The sequence below is a fragment of the Helobdella robusta genome (assembly GCF_000326865.2).
Source record: "Helobdella robusta unplaced genomic scaffold HELROscaffold_47, whole genome shotgun sequence".
Classification (NCBI taxonomy): Eukaryota; Metazoa; Annelida; class Clitellata; order Rhynchobdellida; family Glossiphoniidae; genus Helobdella; species Helobdella robusta.
This window is the reverse complement of record NW_008705176.1, coordinates 1,175,636-1,190,429: the sequence shown is the minus strand read 5'-3', so window position 1 is coordinate 1,190,429 and position 14,794 is coordinate 1,175,636. Positions and strand designations below refer to the sequence as shown.

At 33.3% G+C, this 14,794-nt stretch overlaps 1 protein-coding gene across 1 annotated transcript in view; it reads left to right on the top strand.

Annotated features, from left to right (window-relative positions):
- Nucleotides 1-3,502: 3,502 nt before the first annotated feature.
- The window catches only part of HELRODRAFT_129809 (hypothetical protein), a gene marked incomplete at both ends in the record, with an annotated part of 19,207 nt that continues 7,915 nt past the window's right edge, over nt 3,503-14,794 (top strand). The window contains 2 exons of the mRNA XM_009026498.1: nt 3,503-3,639; nt 7,133-7,269. Coding sequence (XP_009024746.1) covers nt 3,503-3,639; nt 7,133-7,269 — 274 coding nt within the window. The remainder of the gene's footprint in view (nt 3,640-7,132; nt 7,270-14,794) is intronic.

Here is a 14,794-nt window from a genome sequence, read left to right as displayed (position 1 = left end):
ACATACATACAATACATAAAATTCATACATATAACACATACAATACATACATACATAATGCATACATACAAGCAAACAAACAAAATGACAAACAAACAAACAATAGGATACAAAACAAACATACATCAATTTCCGTATCTCCCTAACAATAAAAATAGAATTCATAAGAATAGGAAAAATACCATTGTACTTAGCTATAATATTCAAGCAAACAAACAAACATACAAACAAACAAACATGCAAACAATTAAAAAAACAAACATACATACAAACAAACAATCATGCAAACAAACAAACAAACATAGGCATACAATTCTTACTTAAATTTCTTGCAAACAAAGGTAAACGATTTTTCCTAGCTTTATCTGTTGTTGCTGTTGTTGACTGGCATCATAATTATTATTTTAATTATTACTTTATTATTATTATTTATTATTATTATTATTATTATAAATATTATTATTTTATTTATATTTTTATACCGAGTGCATATAAATTATAGGGTGGTTATACATACGTCACAAAGAAAAGATTGATAAACCGTTGCAAGTGCAGAAATGTTGGTACATATTTTTTTTGGTCTGTTTGTATGTTTGTATATTTCTTTGTATACTTGTGCGTCTTTGTATGTTTTTTGTATTCTGGTGAACGTTCACACATACACCCACACGCCTGATGCGTGTGGATGTATGTTTGAATGTATGTGTTTGTGTGATTGTTTTTGTGTGTGTGTGTGTGTGTTTGAGTATGACATTGTATGCGTTTGTGGTGTGGGTTTGGGTATGCTTGTGTATGTGTATGTATGTGAGAGAACTTTAATTCACTTTTTTACACCTTTCATTTTCCCCTTCATACTTTGGATTTGACTGCTTATGGCAAACGACAAATGGATGTGATGGATAAATGTGGTGGATGGATGGATGGAGGAACAGATGAGTGAATGAATGATTGAATGAATGAATAATTGAATGAATGGGTTGATAAACTAATGGACAAACAAATAAAAATGATAACTTCTATTTAACTTATTTTAAACTCTATTGAATTGAATTATATTAACTTATATAATTAACTTATATTAGATTGAATACAATTAAAATAAAATCAATAAAACATTAATGAAAGATTATGAAAATTTTATGAAGGAGTAAATAAACGAAATTACGATTGAACGAGTGAATGAGTGAAAGAACGAACGAACGAACGAACGAATAAATAGATAGATAGACGAAAGAATGGAATGAAAGAAGGTAGGAACTCGGTGAATCTGCTGGCGATAGCTTTTGATTTTTTACCGCTAATTTATGTTCCAATGTGGCGGTTGATGAAGATGAAAAAAGTTAAAAAAGCATTAGTAGTATTTGTTCATTAAAAGCAGTATTAGCATAGTAAAAGTTATTAAAAGTAATAATAATAATAATAATAATAATAATAATAATAATAGTAGTAATAGTCGTCGTTGTTGTAGCAGTAGTAGTAGTAGTAGTTATAGTAGTAGCTTCAGTAGTTGTGGTAGCTTCAGTAGTAGTAGTAGTAGTAGTAGTTGTTGTTGTTGTTATAGCAGCAGTAGTAGTTGTTGTAGTTGTTGTAGCAGCAGTAGTAGTTGTAGTAGCAGCAGTAGTAGTAGTAGTAATAGTAGTAGCAGTAATAGCAGTAGTAGTAGTTGTAGCAGTAGTAGTAGTAGTAGTTGTAGCGACTTATTAAAGTCGGGATGTAACTTTTTAGCGATATTTTTGAATAAAAATAACTCTAAATTATATGGCAAGCCTCGGAACCTAGACAATTTTATCACTGCCAACTTACACACGTAACAAGTACAATGTTAACGTACATGCTCATTAGCAAAGGCGTTTTTTTTTAAAAATCAGTAATAATAATAATAATAATAATAGAAATAATAATAATAATAATAGAAATAATAATAATAATAATATTAATAATAGAAATAATAATAATAAGGGTATAAATATTGATATAAGGTCAAAAAGTGAACGAATATATGAATAAATAGCTGATAGGGTTCACTTAGTTATCAGCTTGTGTAAGTCAATTTTCTTGTCAAATGTCTAATTTTTATTTTAAAGATGTCATAGATCATTGAGGGGCTGGTAGAAGATTGTAATGTTTCGGAGGGCGCCGTGATGGTCTAGTGGTTAAGGTCGCCTGGTCCTGTTACGCAGTTACCAGTTTCGAATACGATATAAAGATGCCAGAGTTAGCATGCGACGTATGTGTATTGTAGCTTTTTTTGATCTTAAAGAAAATGTAATAAGGCTTTAAAATGCACACAAAAACATACGGACATACAAACATAAACACACGCCTATACATACAAATACAAACATACATACATACACACTAAAAACATACAAATATACATACATACAAACATACATACAAAAAACATACCAACATACATGCATATTTGCATAAGCCATTGGGAGAGCGTAAGCTAAGAACAAATATATCCCGACAATTTATCAATAACACGGATATGCCATAGACGATTTTTTAATTTTTAATAATAATAATAATAATGTATGCATGTGCGTATTCATGTATGTATGTATGTGTGTATGTATGTATGTGTGTGTGTGTGTATGTATGTATGTGTGTGTGGCTATGTATGTATGTATGCATGTTTGTACAGACGCACTGATCAATGTTATAAAAGCCCATTCTAGCATCGTTTTGACCAGATAAGAAGAAGTAAAAGTTTCTATCGTGTTGTTTGATTGAATAAATAAATATACAAACAAATATATATATATATTTATTATTAATAATAAAAATAATAATTAATTGTAACAACAATAATCATAATAATAATTTTTTGCTTCAAGCCATGGTATTGAATCAATAAGATACATTGTAGAGATAAAGTTTGTATTTGTGTGTGTGTGTTTGTATTTGTATGTGTGTGTGTGTGCGCGTGTGTGTATGCGCCCAGATAAAATATACTTATTGATATTTTTTTAATTATTATTTTCCATAGATATTTTAACTAATTGTGAATGGGTAACTTACTTGGCTAAAAAATGTAACTAAATTTGAAACTCAATCACCATCACCATCATCGTCATCGTCGTCGGCATCTTTGTTGTCTTCATCATCATCATCATCATAACGATTGCCATTTATATTCATCATTATCATCATCATCATCATCATCGTTATCTAATTAATCATCATCATCTCCGTCGCTCAAATGCTTACCACAAGCACCGCCACCAACCACTACAACTACTACTACTACAATAACTACAACGGCTTCAACAACGAGAACAACACAGATATAAATGAAATCCGCAGTAGCCATGTTAAATATATTATCGAGTCTTACAACAACAACATCAACAACAACTACAACAACAGTAACAACAATAATAATAATAATAACTACTACTACTACTACAACTACTACATCAACGTAAGCAACAACAATACCTTCGCCAACAACACAATTATTAAAATCGAAAACGAAACTTGGTATTCCATCTTCCATCCCCATTGGTGGAGATACAAAGCGGAAATAGAAACTACTTCCGAGATATTTTTTCTATTCTTAGGCATCTACATTACCGTCGTTGGGTTTTTGGGTATAGTAGGGAATTCCACGGTTATTTATATCTTTTGCAGGTTGGCGCGCTTCTGTTTTCAGTTTCATTTTTTCAGTTTCAATTTTTAGATTCACTCGTTTGTCTATTCGTTCATTTGTTTGTTTGTTCTTTTATTTATTTATTCCTTCATCTATTTGTCCGAACATCGATCTATCCATGCGATCTATTCTCCATCTATTCCTTCATTCGTTCATTCATTCCTCATTCATTCATTCATTCCTAAAAATTTTTGGCAAAAGTTTTGTTGGCTAGAGCTTATTATTTTTAAATTTATTTTAGGCGCGTTTTTATATTTTTTAAGTTATTTGCTATCTTTTTTTGTACAAATTTTTATTTATTCATGATTTTTTTTCTGGGCCGTAATTTTTTAAATTCTATTTTTAGATGCATAGATACAAAAATGCGCGTTTATTTGTTTTTTTGGTAATATTTAAAGCTTTTAATGATTTGGCGAGCATTTTTAAAATGTAACCATATGTTTTTTTAACAAATTTCCCGCCTTTTTCTATTTTTGAGTTCTGTGTAAACAATTTTGTCGACGTCATTCTAATTATTTTTAGCTTTTAGTAATTTAGCTAGTTTTCAAGTCTGTTTATTTATTTTTAGATTCATTTCTTTGGTATATGTACATGATCTTTGGCGTATATTTATGATCTTTTTTAAGATGTTTATGTCTTTTGCAGGTGGGCGCGTTTTATTTTTATGATTTATTTTCAGTTTTACTTTTTGGCAATTTATTTTTTTGTTCTTTTTTTCGCTTATTTATGTTAGCAGTAAGTTTTGCCGGGAATGTTTTTATCGTTCAGTTTTTTTGCTTATCATTTCGTGATATTATTATTATTACTATTATTATCACTATCATCAGTATTATAATAATCATTATCGTCATCTACCTACACCATATCAATATCAACATCGTCATCATCTTTTTCATCATCCTCATCATCTTCTTCATCTTCATCATCCTCATCATCTTCTTCATCTTCATCCTCCTCATCATCTTCTTCATCTTCATCATCCTCATCATCTTCTTCATCTTCATCCTCCTCATCATCTTCTTCATCTTCATCATCCTCATCATCTTCTTCATCTTCATCATCCTCATCATCTTCTTCATCTTCATCATCCTCATCATCTTCTTCATCTTCATCATCCTCATCATCTTCTTCATCTTCATCATCCTCATCATCTTCTTCATCTTCATCATCCTCATCATCTTCTTCATCTTCATCATCCTCATCATCTTCTTCATCTTCATCATCGTCATCATCTTCTGCTTTACCTTCTTCTTTTTCATTGTCATCATCATCTTCATCATCGTCTTCGTTATTATCTTTTTTTAACCATTTAATTTAATTCATCCAAGCAAAAAAGCAATGTAATTAAACTTCCATTCATTCATAGCATTTCAATCTAAATGCGATAGGGAAAAAATTCTGGGGGTGTGAATTATTATTTTTGTTATTATTATTATTATTATTATTATTTCAATTATTATAACCCTAACAACTGTAAAACTAATTTAATTTAATTATGAGTTAAGGGTTGTACTTTTTCTACATACACACTCATGCACACGTTCATTCACACAGAAACATACATCCAAGCGCACACACACATATGCACATACACACATACATGTGCACATACATACTTAGATAAAATTTGAACTATAGCTATTTAATGGAATTAAATTTGCCTAATCAATTCAATGGAGTTTAATTTAAAGTATTCCCTCGTGCGTTAGGATGTGAAACCTCAAAGCGTTTGTATGTATATCTGCATGTTCGTATGTTTGTATGTGTGTATGTGTGTATGTTTGTATTTTTGTATGTAGTAGTAATAGCAGCTGTAGTAATAGTAGTAGTAGTAGTAGTGTTAGTAGTAGTGTTAGTAGTAGTAGTAGTAGTGGTAGTAGTAGTAATAATAATAGTAGTAGTAGTAGTAGTAGTAGTAATTGTAGTAGTAGTAGTAGTGGTGGTGGTAGTAGTAGTATTGTTAACAATTTTTAGCATGTAGTGCTGATTTTTAAAGCGCTTAAAGTAGTGAATAATATTTCTCAGAAGAATTACTGTCTAAATTCGTGTATACATAGGGTTTCTTGTTAACTGTATTCTGTCGCATGAATGTTTGTCTGTATGTTTTGTGTGTATTTTCGTGTTTGTTTGTATTTTTGTACGTTTTTGTATGTATGTGTTTGCATATAAGTAAGTTGGCATACATGTGTGTATGTACGTGTGGGTAAGACTTTTTGTATTTGTATACATGTTTGCATGTAATTGTTCGTTTGTCTATTAAAATTAGATTAAATTAAGACGTTTTTTTAATTAGAAATAAGACTTTATTAATTAAAAAATTAATGTTTTGTTATGTATTTTTCAAGAGAGTAACTAAAAATGCGATCATTCTGTTACCTAGGGGCTAAAGCTTGCCGGGGTTCATTTCTAAAGTCATCGGCCCTCTTGTTGTTTCTAGAGACCATAAGTTTGGGTGGCCATCATCAATTTGAATGGCTCTTTGTTTATTTCAAATCGTGCAAGATCCCTTTAACAACAACAGTTTTTTTTTATATAACTTTTTTCCTCAAATTTTTGAAGTAATTTTTCTGAATGGCGGTATAGATTTGTATCATACAATAGACGAATGGAGATTGTATATGCGTTGTTCAAATAGTTCAGCAACTTAATTATAAAACTGTACAAGTTTTATTTAAGTTTGATTTTGAAATAATTGTTAATTAATTAACTTAAATTAATTTTTTTATTATTTTGAAAAAAAACATTTGATATGCTAGTCAGTCTGTTCATTATATGACAACACACGAACACATACACACAGACACACGCACACATACATACACCTACACATACACACACCTACACGTACACACACAAACACACACAAACACACACACACACACACGTACATACAAACAGTTGCATCGTTAGGTCGTTGATGGAAAAAATTATTTAACGTCTTTTGGACAAGTTGGCGCCATTTAATCGTCACGTGATCTACGTACACACACGAGCGCGCAGACGTAGGCTTGTATTTTTTTTTTCCATTTTTTTCGGCACCTAGTTAGGAAGGTTTTAGTTTTTCGGAGGTCTCAAACCTTTTCATTAATTAAAAAATTATTTTCATTTCCAAGAGAGGAGCCTTGTCATTATCTTGATGTCATCATCATACACTCATCTTCCTCATCTTTCTCATCATCATCATCATCGTTATAATAATAATCACCATCATCATCATCTGCATCATCATCACCATCATCATCGTCGTCGTCGTCAGTACAATCACCACCAACATCATCACCATCATCATCATCATCGTCATCATCATCATCATCATTATCATCATCATTATCATCATCATCATCGTCGTCGTCATCATCATCATCGTCGTCATCATCATCATCATCATCGTCGTCGTCGTCATCATCATTATCGTCATCATCGTCATCATCGTCATCATCATCATCATCATCATCATTATCATCATCATGACAGCACTGCCAGTCTACGCACGCCGGCCAACGTTCTGGTCATCAACTTGGCTGTCTGTGACCTAATTTTTTCATCCGTGGCGGGTTTCCCGATGACATCATTGTCCTGCTTCTGGCAAAAATGGCTATGGGGTGTCACAGGTTTGTTTGATTCTGAGAGTGTTCATGGGAGTGTGAGGGAGTGTAAGGGAGTGTAGGAAGGGTGTACCAATAACCAAACTAACAAGCGGATTTTGTGTGTGTGTGTTTTTATATTTTGTTGTAGTTGTGAGCGTGTTTGTGTGTGGTGTGTGCCCGTGTGTGGGTGTTAATTAAATTTGAAGTCAATAACATCCTTTTGTCATAGAAAAAAATTCCCATATTTAAAATTTAATTATTATTTGAGATGCCTTGACAATGCATATCTACGCTCATACACATGCATGCATGTCGTCTTTCACCTGCCAAACTTAAATTTTTCAGAAGAATGAATCTATGAATTTATGTACGTACGTACATCGGCATTCAGTTGGATATTTTCAAGCACACAGACACGCAGGAACCGCTGCAACAAGCACGAAATGTGGTTGGTTGCAAAAAACAGTTCCCTGCTGTCACCTGATCTGACACTGATCATTTTGCCTATTTCCTTAAGAAATTTAAGGGTGTTGGGGTCCATCGGGCCGAGAACCTCGATGCATATTGGCAAGAATTCCATCGAGGGGAGGGCATTCCCATATTTTTTCATTTTCTCGTCCGCTGCCCTGGCCGCGGCCAAACCGCATTCTTTACTTGTCAGGTTTACGTATCGTTCGGCGAGGGTGCCAGGGACCGTAACATCTCACGCCAAACATCTGCCGGCTCTCCAAGGTATTAGCGTGCATCCGTCCGGTCGCCTACCATCATGCGCAGAAATGCCGGATGGTTCCTTGAGAACCGGGATTGAAGCCTTGGAGAAGAGCCGACAAATGTAATCGTTTAGCGCTGAGTGACGTAGTTGACGGCCCCCACCCAGGCGACAAACCAAACCGTGGTGCCCAAACTCGTCCGCCTCAGCGCCACATCGGCACGTGTATTTATTCTGAATGACCAGGCCAAGTCGGAAGCCAATGGCAAATCTTACAGACTCGTCGTCAAGCCTGGTGCCCACAGAGGTGTTAGGCCATGTATGTATGTATGTATGTATGTATGTATGTATGTATGTATGTATGTATGTATGTATGTATGTATGTATGTATGTATGTATGTATGTATGTATGTATGTATGTATGTATGTATGTATGTATGTATGTATGTATGTATGTATGTATGTATGTATGTATGTATGTATGTATGTATGTATGTATGTATGTATGTATGTATGTATGTATGTATGTATGTATGTATGTATGTACGAATGTATGTATGAATGTATGTAACCCGTGATTAATGATATTCAGTCTCTTTGACTATTCGAAAATTCATTCTTTCTTCTATTTTTTACAGAAGTTTTTTTTACAATAATAATAATAATTATTATTATTATAAATATTATTATTATGATTATATTTATTATTGTTAATACGTCACACTATCTCCGAAGGATGGAACATTTTCAAAATTAAAACTGAGTTCGGAAAGATGAGGCAAAAAATTTTTGCTGGTTGTTTTTATGAATTCAAGTTGTTGTTGTGGTTGATGATGTTGTTGTTGTTGCTGCTGTTTTTGTGGTTGATGATAATATTGTTGTTGTTGTTGTTGCAGTTGTCGTTGTTGTTGCAGTTGCTATTGTTGTTGTATTTTCTGTTGCAGTTGTTGCTGTTAATGACCATGTTGTCGTTGTTATTGTTGCTGCAGCTGTTGTTGTTGCAGTTGTTGTGTTTGCTGTTGCAGATGTAGTAGTAGAGCCACAGATGTTGTTGTGGTTTTTTATTGGGTCTCTGATATGATGCTGGCTGACGTACAACCATCTAAGAAATGTCTTTATTTGTTTGTTTGTTTGTATGTATGTTTGTTTATTTGTGTGTTTTTGTTGCTTGTTGTTGCTGTTTTTGGTTGTACTGTTATTTGGAAAGATACATTTTCTCCGCATAAATTTGTTTACAAAGTAAGAGAATTTTTTCTATATACCTTACGGTTCAATTGGTTTGCAAATGTTTATTGTCAGAAAATGTATGTATGTTTGTTTGTGTATATATATGTATGTTTGTATGTATGTTAATTTTTATATTTTTATATTTGTTTGTTTGTATGTTTGCTTTTTGTATTTTTTTGTTTATTTTGTTCAACGTTTTGTTGTTTTTTTTTTGTTTGATATAATAATTGTAGTCTCATGCTCGTATGTTTTTTGTCGCATTATTTGTTCGTTGCTTTTTTGTATATCTGTATGTATGTTTGTTTGTTTGGTATTTGTTTTGTATATTATTTGTATGTTTTTCTGTATTGTCTGTTATTTGTCTGTTTGTCTGTATATATATTTTTTTTTATCTTTTTACAATTGCAATATCGACTAATTGTTATTAGCAGCTCGTCTGTGCGAATTAATTTGTATGAATGTGACATTTATTCATACTCACTTACCCACACACACACACACACACACGCACACGCACACGCACACACACACATTTACACGCACACACGTGCAAACGAACGAACGAACAAATGAACGAACGAACGAACTAATGTCATTAAAAACATGAATTAACTTTAATCAAATGGCGCCAGATGACAACGATGATGATGACCACAATCTTTTATTCAGGTTAATGTGACATTGACATTTATAACCTCATTATGAAATTTTTTTCTCCCTCCCTAAGTGATGATGACGACGATGACGATGGTAATGATGATGATGACGACGACGATGACGATGGTGGTGATGATGATGATGGTGGTGGTGATGATGATAATGATAATGATGGTGGTGGTTATGATGATGATGTTCAGGTGGAGCCACAACGTCCGGCTGATTATTTGAGATTCTTTATGCTGATGTTGACGATGTCAAAATGTGCTGAAAATATGGTTCGCGACCAAACTATTTTACCTATGGCTATTTTTGTGTCCTGTTTTTATCTACTGTTGATTTTTTTTTTATTCATTCATTCTTTCATTAGTTTGTTCATTCGTTTGTTCATTCATTTGTTATTTCATTAGTTTATTCATTCGTTCGTTTGTTCGTTCGTTCGTTCATCCATGGTTTGTCCGCACGGGCTGTACGTTTTTATGTTTGAATTAAGATAAATTTTTTTAATTTTTCATTAGTCAACTCCAGTAAGTCTATTTCTCTTAGAATAATCTTGCTAAATAAAATTTCGTCTCGTTTCGTCTCGTCTCGTTTCGTCTTGTTCGGTGAATACCGAAAAGGTATTAAGGTATGTTGTTAGAGTGAAAAGTACCGCTGTCTCTTTTTAAGAGAAAAAAGATTGCCCTTGTAGGCAATAAAGTTTAATGAAGTAGGAAAACTATGAAAATTATTTGATTAAGAATGTATGTATGTATGTTTGAAGGTATATATGTATGTATGTATGTATGTATGTATGTATGTATGTATGTATGTATGTATGTATGTATGTATGTATGTATGTATGTATGTATGTATGTATGTATGTATGTATGTATGTATGTATGTATGTATGTATGTATGTATGTATGAACCCGTTTTGATGAACAAGCCATGGTTAGGCATGCAATCGTTTCCGAGTTCAACTTTTATCTATGTCCCTGGTCTCGCACAGTCAGGTATCTAGCAGCTCCATCCAGAATGCAAAAGGAATTAAATTTTTGTAATAAAAGTGAAAGAGTTTTAAATAATTGCCTTCGTTAGGATCACCCGTTATATTAACTATTTTTCTTGTTAATTCGTTAATAAATAATGATGTGTGTTTATCTGTTGGTCCGAACGTTTCAATGCAAATGGGTTGAAATATTTTGCTTAAATTGTTTAATGAAACGTATTTTTCATTTTTGAAATCGGACGCTTTAAGGGCAGCAGTGCCCGCCTCAACTGAAGTGTAGCCGATATATCGGTCAGCCATAGTGTGGGGTAAGGTAACGTCCCAAGCCAGGGACCGTCTCTGAGCCCATGGGGTGATAGTGTAACCATCAGGCCTAAAGGCTCCTTCCTCTATCAAACCCATGGGTTCTTTTATAACCGGGATACCAGCCTTTTGAAAACATCGTACCAGATATTCGTTGACAGCCGTATGTCTGGCTTGTCTTCCAGGACCCAGACGACAAGAAAGGCTATGGTATCCAAGTTCATCAACCCTTGCCCCACATGCGCATTCGTATTCGGTGACGATCTGGGCTCCGAGTCTCAAACCAAGGCTCACGCGAACACAGGAGTCATCTAATCTAGTGCCGCAGGAGGTGTTGGGTAGCGCTCTTAACCAGGCGGAGCCCAACTCACTTTTGACAGCCATAATTCTAGCCTTGTCAAAAGTAGAGCCATTCAGTTGCAGCCATCGATCAACTGATCTATTAAGACAGGGGGCGATCCAGTGTTTTTGCGAGGGGTTTTCGAGCGCAACCACATCTCCGTTGGTGGCGCGCCACATGTCGTATACTTGCATTCTGAAGTTATTGACATAAATCCCATCCCTCGGCAACATCAGATCCTGGAGGGCCACCGTGGCAGCAGCAGAAGCCAAAAAGGCAGAAGGTGCCAGCTCAGCCGCGGAACCCAAACCCAGGCCACCAACACATATAGGCAGCGTCCCCTGCAACCAATTTTTTTGATCGAGTTTTATGTTGAAGATGGACTGGAATGCGTCACGGAGGTGATCGTCAAAACTATCGAGGATCGAAACATCCAACAGAGGGGATGTTCTCAAAAAATAAACAAGACGAGGCAAAAAAGCAGCTTGTAATAGAAGGACCATTGCATCATGTTTATTGATGATATTTAGCCTTTGGGTGATAAGTTTAAAATTTTCAAATTTTTTAGCTATGGATATGTTTTGGCTTTCACCAGGAAAAATTATTGAGCCTAGAAAATCGATCTCGTTTTTTTCAAGGATTTTAATTGGATGTTTAATGAATGTATGTATGTATGTATGTATGTATGTATGTATGTATGTATGTATGTATGTATGTATGTATGTATGTATGTATGTATGTATGTATGTATGTATGTATGTATGTAAAATGTAAAATGGCGGCTCGTTCTTACGTTGTTAATGAACTTTTGTATTTTCTTATAAATAATTCAAATATGTTAGAAAATGATTGTTTTTTAAACAATACTGCTGATTTTTACAATAACGACGATATAGTATCTGCTTTAAAACAGCTGAAAAATGATTTGGACAATTTAAAATGTGAAAAATATGAAAAGTTAGTCTCGCGGGGTAATCTGAAAAAAGAAAAATTTCTGGAAATAATTTCAATTTTGAAGTTTTTGAATGCAAACGACATGCTAGAAAAATGCCCTATTTTTGTTAGTATGAATATGGCAAAAATTCCTAAATTAGACAACTTTTTGAAAATAAATTTTGAAAAAATTAGAAAAGATATTAGCGACGTGTTAAATAAACAACAAATGCAAATAATAGAATCGTTGCAGCCATTGTTGTCACAACGTGAAGAAAATTTTGCGACAAAAAATAAAGCAAATACCAAAGCGCCGAACAATATCAACAATGAAAATGTAACTCAAAAAGCGAAATCCCATAACGTCAATGATAAAGTTGTAAAAACTGAAAATTGGGCTGATGATCTCGATACCCCAACCGATAAAAGTATGCAACCATTTACTTTAGTGGAAAAACGTAAACGACTAAATAAGTTTCCAGGAATATTATATGAAACTCAAGATTCCGATAGTGTTCAACCCCTAAAATACTCAGAAGTTGCCAAAAAAACAAAATCAAAAATAATTGGAAATAAAGTAAATAATGAATGCAAATTAAAAGCAGAGAAAATCATTGTTAAAAAAAGTTTTTTCATGATGAGTAATGTTAAGAAATGTCATCGAAACGATGTAGCCGAATATTTAACAGAAAATGGAATTAGAGTGATATCTTGTTTTCCAATTTTTAACAAAACAGAAGTTGAAAACAAAAGCAAAGAAAATAAAATTGATGAATCATCAACAATGTTCAGAGTTTGTGTCGAAAAATCTGATGTTGTCAAAATGAAAGATCCGGACGTAATACCACAACATATAATCGTCCGTGAATGGCAATTCAACCCAAAAATCAGTGAAAAAGTTGTTTCTAACAACAATGTCTGATTCAATTTTGTCAATGAACGTTAATCCAAGTAAGCATTGCAAAATTTTTATTAATGATGAAAACTCTCAGCAAAATATTGCCAACATATGTAAGATTTATGATGTAAATGATTTTAACTCTGAAATGAAAATAATTAAAAATCAATTTAATCAAAATTTATTCAATATTCTACATATAAACGTAAGAAGTTTGTTGAACAAATCTGATGACATTTATGATGCGAGAATTGAATTTTGACATTGATGTTCTCGCAATTTCTGAAAGTTGGCTCAATGACAGCAACGAAAATTTGATTAACATTAACGGATATGTCTTTAAAGGTAAGCACCGAAAAATAAAACACAGTGGAGGAGTCGGCTTTTACATAAAAAACAATTTAGATTACAAAATCCGAGACGACATAACAAGTAAAAAAAATGAATTCGAATTTTTTGTTCTAGAAATAATAAACAGACCTATCACAAAAAATGTTTTAATCATTGTGACATACCGACCACCAACTTATGATGTCAATTCGTTCATCGAATGTTTAGATGATATTTTGCTGGTTGCTTGTTTCGTAGCTACTTAACAGAAAGAAAACAATTTGTAATAAATTTCCAGTCTGCTCTGAAACAACAACGGTGTGCCTCAAGGAAGCATCCTAGGTCCTTTGTTATTTATACTGCACATAAACGATCTTCCAGCTGCATCAGCGTTTTTTGACTACGTAATTTATGCTGATGACACGAATGTTTTTAGCAGCGGCAGATCAATGAAAGAACTTATTGAGGAAACAAACAGAGAGTTAAAAAACATAATCTCTTGGTTCGAAGCCAATAAACTTTCAATTAACAGTTCAAAAAGCCAAATGATGGTTTTTGGACCCGTACAATATCTAAATTACAAGGAGCCGTATAAAATCATCCTAGGTAACAACACAATTGTTGAAACAAAGTGTTTAAAACTTCTAGGCATGCTGCTCGATCAGAAACTCTCCTTCAAACATCACATAAAACAAGTATCATCCAAACTTTCAAAGTCAATAGGAATGATAAACAGAGTAAAATCATTTTTGCCAAAAAACTGTTTGAATCTTCTGTATAATTCCCTGTGCATTCCGTTAATAAACTACTGCAACATTGTATGGGCTTCATCGTACCACACATCAACCTTACCAATAGAAATATTAATCAAAAGAGCAGTTAGATTGATAACGAGATCCAAACGATTTGAACACAGTCAACCATTGTTCAACAGCACGCGAAACTTGAATTTCTCGAAACTCAGCATTTACTTTCTGATGATTTTTGTTTACAAACAGTTAACCAATCGATTACCTGATTTATTTAACAGTTATTTCAGGATGAAACAACAATGTCGGCAACAAAATAATCTTGTCTCTAACAAATCGAAAACGAATATTTTGTTCTCTCACGTGTATTGCAAGGGACCGAGAATCTGGAACGAAATTTTAAACAGTGGAT